This window comes from Amphibalanus amphitrite, unplaced genomic scaffold (genome assembly GCF_019059575.1).
Source record: "Amphibalanus amphitrite isolate SeventyFive unplaced genomic scaffold, NRLGWU_Aamphi_draft 000426F_arrow, whole genome shotgun sequence".
NCBI lineage: Eukaryota > Metazoa > Arthropoda > Thecostraca > Balanomorpha > Balanidae > Amphibalanus > Amphibalanus amphitrite.
In genome coordinates this window covers 426,431-432,434 of record NW_024881920.1, presented here as the reverse complement: position 1 = coordinate 432,434, position 6,004 = coordinate 426,431, and the positions used below count along the sequence as shown (strand labels likewise).

The 6,004-nt window shown below is 49.3% G+C and overlaps 1 protein-coding gene across 1 annotated transcript; it reads right to left on the bottom strand.

Annotated features, from left to right (window-relative positions):
• Positions 1-592: 592 nt before the first annotated feature.
• On the bottom strand, positions 593-5,760 carry LOC122391217 (transmembrane protein 45A-like). The gene is made up of 5 exons (XM_043384912.1): positions 5,580-5,760; positions 3,758-3,998; positions 3,129-3,355; positions 2,564-2,767; positions 593-1,894 (listed from the first exon to the last, which is right to left on the bottom strand). The coding sequence occupies exons 2-5, from the start codon at positions 3,963-3,965 to the stop codon at positions 1,700-1,702; spliced, it is 834 nt and encodes a 277-aa protein (XP_043240847.1). The 5' UTR covers positions 3,966-3,998; positions 5,580-5,760; the 3' UTR covers positions 593-1,699.
• Between the last annotated feature and the right edge of the window lie 244 nt (positions 5,761-6,004).

Genomic DNA, 6,004 nt, shown 5'->3' with positions numbered 1-6,004 from the left:
ATTGCTCCCCTGTGGTCATTATAGTGTTACGACCATACGACGTACGGGAATGAGTTATCAGCTGTCTAATCGTAGACAACACAATGTCGAGCCTTAAACTGTAAGCCCGTATTGGTATTGTTTCTTTTCTTTGGCTGTCGAACATTATTTATGGTTTGAAATATGATTTTATGTAAAATAATTGATATGAAAAAGCCGTCTTATAAGTTATGACCCCATTTCACCACACGCAAGTGGCAGAAATGACAATGATCAGCTGACGCATTTTTCTTGGCCGAAGTCAGAGCGCGCGGCCCGACGCACCACGCGTATTTGGAAATTCCGACCTCAACGAGCATCAGAAGCCACCTAACAGGCGTGTTCGAAACCGCAGGAGATGATGATGAACGGGTTTATCGAAACTTGATTGGATTAGCATATCGGTAATAGCGATTTCAGTGTGTGCATTTATTGTTCATAGTGGTGTGAAATGTGGTTGGGGTACGACCGACAACCCGTCGGGGCGAATTTCGCACTGAGGTACTCAAAATTTGAAGAATTTAAGACGTTTCCATGAGTTTTGAGGGTATGGATAAGTTCTAAAAATCCGGTTCTCCTTATCTGGGCCATTAACTCCATACGGTCCAAGAAAGCTGGCACACTACCTTTAATCGCCTTCGGTTAAGCATAAAACGCGAAGTTAAACGCACAAGGGATGATCACGTGAGATCTCATATGACGGATAATGTGCATTGTACGTACATACAATAATTAGGTAGGTAAACAGCGTCGTAGCGCACTAGATGTCCATCATTCAGCAGACCTCACGAGTGTCGAGTTCATTATTTGTGCACAGTAACTAGCTGCACCAACATTCATCGTAACTTTTTTCAATGAACTCTGTCCTACAACAGAATTACAAATGAATGCACGTTAACAAGACTCCATGCTGGTTTGCTGCGACGAGTCTCGGAAAGAAACGACTCTGAAGTGCATACGAATTGTGAACATGCAGTTCTAACCAAAGGCACACGTATCAAGTGCTGTCCAGAGAATACACCGATAATCAATGCTATTACCCAATGACTAACAATCGACAAATATGAGTGAAGTGCTGTGCCTGCCATTGTTCTCTTGCCTATGGTCAACGTGCAAAAGCATGAACATTGAACACTGCAGGTGAGTACGATGCACTCCCCCCTCTCTCTCTCTCTCCCTCCCTCCCTCCCTCTCTCTCTCTCTCTCTCTCTCTCTCTCTCTCTCTTTCTTTCTCTCTCTCTCTCTCTCTCTCTCTCTCTCTCTCTCTCTCTCTCTCTCTCCTCTCTCTCTCTCTCTCTCTCTCTCTCTCTCTCTCTCTCTCTCTCTCCCTCTCTCTCATCACCGTCTACAGTCCACAATAAAACACCTTAAGGCACATTAAGTAACACAGACCACGGAGAAGAGTTTACACCAGTGGCATGGTTGAAAACCACCGAAGCTCAGCAAAAAGCTCTTTCACAGGCACTGGTGAATTCAAAGGGACATTTGTGACATTTGCCCCTCCTATACCGTCCCATATTTGAGAAAAAAAAAATCAAATTCTTATCGCACAAAAAGCTTGTTAGTGGGGAAGGTTGGATTAAAATTGCTCAGTAACACATAGCCTCCGATGAGTGTTTGGAAATAAGTGAACTTTTTGGAGAGTATGTCCCTGCTAGCGCCGCTCCGGATCCGGCGGCGTTCATAGCTCGTCATCCGAAGAGTGCAGCAGCTGGGTGGTATCGGTGCCGTTCCGGGGCCGGTCGCCGTGCTTCGGTCGCGGAGCTCGCGAGCGCAGGCCGAGGCCGTGTTTCCAGCGCAGGAACACGCCGATGGCGGCGATAGTCGTCAGCACTCCGACCCAGTGCAGCACGAACACCACCGTCGCCAGTTTCCGCTGCGGAGAACGAGGGTGTGTTGCTGAGGCGCTTCGTGATTACTGATTTCGATGACATTTTCTGATTAGTGTCCAGAGATGATAGATCCGTACCGCAGCTTATCATTTACGTGGCTTATCATGAACGTGTGGGAAGGTGTCGTTTTCAGGCCCCTCTATGCGAGTTTCATTACGCAAATAGACTCCATCCTTTACCTCTGAGGTCATTTTATGTAAGATCGGTAAAACCATGTTAGAGCAAAAACAAGACCCTATCCTATGCCCTATCGAATGCAATTGCATCAAGCTAAACAACACGACCGACTTAAAAGCAGCAAACGTTTTCCGATCAGGTTATGACGCTAATCCTCGGTCAAAATTTTACAGGGAAAGCGTATGTTTTTTTATTTTACGCGTCTCCATGAAAGACGTACGATGCTGGTAATCTCACTGTTGCGATGAGCTTGAACTCAAAAGCCACTGCAGAACAAAATCCACAGCAAATCGTGATCTTAACGATTTTTTCCTTAGCTGAAGCCACACCGTGCACCCTACGTCACAACTGCTTCTGAGAACAGGCTAGCGAAAAATTATTAGGTACCAGTTACCGGAGCTATTGAGTTTTTCTCGCGAGTTTCCCGGGGTTCTACTTTTATTAGCTCATGAGGTTTGAGCTCCTCCCGTACCCACCTGTCTGTAGCTGTTGGGGTCGTAGTAATGTCCCGGCCACCCACTGGGCGGGTACAGCATGACGCCAACCTGTAGGAACCAGGTTCCCTGCAGCAGGAAAAAGAAGCACCTGCCCAAGGCGGGCAGCACGCGGTGCCTCCAGATCCCCTCCGCCGCAGCTGCCGCCCCCGTGGCCAGGACGACGTACAGCATTAGATGGTGGACCTGACAACGAAGCAGAGCATCAGAGGGTGAGTTGGAAAATGACGCACAGATTCAAATCGTGTATCTGAAAACGATAGTGTTAGATGGGAAACCTGAAAACGACGAATTGTGCTAGCTGGAGGACCTGACAATGGCGTTAAGCAATAGGTGGCGGAACTGAGGGCCACCTAGCAGCAGTTTCAGCTCTGAGGAACCACCTTCCAGCATCTCCACTCCAGCTCCTCCCAGCCACCTACCAGCATCTCCAGCTCCTCCCAGCCACCTACCAGCATCTCCAGCTCCTCCCAGACACCTACCAGCATCTCCATCTATCCCCAGCCACCTACCAGCATCTCCATTCCAGCTCCTCCCAGCCACCTACCAGCATCTCCAGCTCGGAGGAGCCGTGTCCGTGGAACGCGAAGAGCAGCGCCTCGGCGGCCAGTGCCATCACCGCCAGGACGTACTCCAGGCCGGGGAGCAGCTCGTAGCCGGTGACGCGCGCTGCCTCTGCGGCGCTGCTGATGGCGAACATGAAGTACATGACGGCGTGCTGGCCGTTACCCATCTCCACCAGACGGTCCCCGCGCCAGCCCGTCACGATCTCGCCTGGGGGAGGGAAGGGGTGCTGTTATAGGCAGCGGAGGCTGAGCCTTTTCAGTGATTAAACGTGAGGAGAAATCCTCGAAGCACCACAGACTGAACAGATGCATTGCTATCGCATTTTATTCTTTATACAAAACGCCATAAATGCAAAATCTCGATCAAAGTTAGGTATTTTGTTGCATAAAAACTATGGTCAAATTTTGAATGTGTATCCCTTTAGATGTTTCCTTCCGCATCCATCCTGTCCTGTCACCCGCATTGCTATCCAAATTGCTACATTATGACATAGGGCTGCAGTCTAAGCAAAACAAGGAGAAAGTGGCAGCGACTAGTTAGAGCGGTGAAGAAGCAGCGACTGTCGATGAGCGACAGGGCGACAGCGATTGTCGATGCCGCCCTTCTGACCTGCGATGGCGGCGATGGCGCACATGATGACGACAATGCTCTCCCAGGGGACCCGCGAGCCGCGCCGCAGTGGGAAGGACATGGTGGAGCGGAAGCGTCCGCGGCTCTTCAGCGCCGCGAAGTAGCGGCTCCAGATGTTGAACGTCCACCAGAGTCCGCCGATGAGGAAGATGGAGCCCGGCACGACGTGGCCCATCAGCGTGCCCATGATGGCGGCGGTGCTGGAGGCGCGGCTGGACCTCTGTGGGGACATGGTGAGGAGGCGACTAAAGGCTTGGTTGTAACTCGTGTCGAGACAGTTACTTGGAACTGAACTCCTCGCACTTATCGTCAAACGTACATCCCCCATTAGGTTTTTCGCGAATAACTCGCGCAAAAAAAAAACGGCCGATCACGACGAAACTTCCAGTACCCTCGAGTTATTCAATTTTAAATATACCCTTTACATTTTATGACCCTGATCCAGATAACCTTTGACCTGTGACCTATTTTTCGAGACCATGTTTGGCCGGAATCGCGATTCGGCATGTGTATGTCAGCTCACATTTTCCGCGCGTGCAGTCTTTTTGTGTTTTTAAACGTTCAAAGATGTGATATGGTGTTGGTCCCATGCATTATGGTGGGTGTCAACCTTCGATGACTTTGGCTCACTTTTCGAGTTTTACATGTTTCTAGGGTAGTTTTTGGAGCTGATTTCGAATTTAGCATCCTTCGAACATTTACGAAGTAGTTTTAGTGCCTTCGTAACATATTACAACGCCGTTTGTGGTGGTTGACACCTACTATGGTAACCGGCGGGGCGCCTACTAATTCACCTGACCTGACCTGGCCTAAATGCATGAATCGGTACTTACACCATCTGTGATCAAAACTAACATGAAATTCATGACCAGAACCCCTAAAAGAAACCTACAACAGCTTCAGTGTACGAAGTTCTAGCAGGTCCCGATGTTCCCGACTTTCAGGTCATTGACCTGACATTAAATGTCAACCAATGACTTAGGACTCCAAAATTGGTATAATCGGCTTCCTCTCGTCACGGGCAACAAACTCATTTTTTCTTCGCGAAGCTCTATAGCTTGATCAGGGGCCAAGCGGCAGTCTAACCGACCCCCCCCCCTCCCCATACGCATTAGACGCTGTAAAACGCCGCACACAGGCGAGGGTTAAACCTCTTTAGTTACATGACGGGAAGTGTGGCATAGCTGGAAGAAGTAGGCATAAAATAACGACTGTATGTATGTATATATCAGAATTTGATCATGCAGGTAAGCGAAGGCGATGAACTGTTGAATTGTTGAATTAAAACGGCAACATTCAGCCGTGCCCCGGTGCCGTCATCACCTTTTGGACCTTTTTTAGTAGGACTCTTGAACCAATTTAGCTGCTTTTTTCCTTTTTGATACCCAACGCCGAGGGGCTGAGCCCAACATTAAAACAGCCAATTTGGCGGGACTATAGAGCCCCGTCGAATTCTGGCCCTACCGAGCCTGGGTATATAAACGTCAAACGACCGCAACGCTGTTCATTCGCTGATCGTGTTGAACTTTTGACCTCTCTAATCTCAAGAACAGAGTTGTATCATATGAGCGTTCATATCAGAGGAGTAAGAGTGCCCAACGCTTATATGAGCGGAGACGCTATCTGCCGTACCATTCAACACTGATCTGGAAAGTCATATTTAGGGCAAGCTCAATTTATAGGGCAAGGTTATTGGATAAGATGAATAACTCGGCTTATGGAATGCGATCTCACAACTCTCATGTGCTTTTACACTCTCAGCATTGCCCACATACCTCATTAATATCAACCGAAAACTTACCAAAGGCAGCTCAGTGTGAAGCTCCAAGAGGCCTGGGACTGGCTAATTCACCTATGTAGCTAATGGTCGCGCACAGGTGGGGTTATATAGTGTTGCCGCGAGCTCCCTGCGTTTGACTCGGTCTCAACACTCCCGCACCCCGGGCCGCCCGCCACCACACAGCGTCGCTGTCCGTGTGCCCGGGGGCACGCTGTCCATGTCCAATGCTCGACGAAGCCGGCGATAGTAGCGATAGCGACCAACGATAGTAACGATAGCGACCGACGATAGTAGAGCGGCCAGATTAGCCGACCGGCGACTGTAGAGCGGCCGGATTAGGCGTCACATGGAGTCGGTTTGGCCGATGAGTGAGTGAGCTTATAAACAAGTCCCGTTTTCGAGTTCTGCACCGATTTGTCGAAACGTGTTGAATTTTGAAATATGCA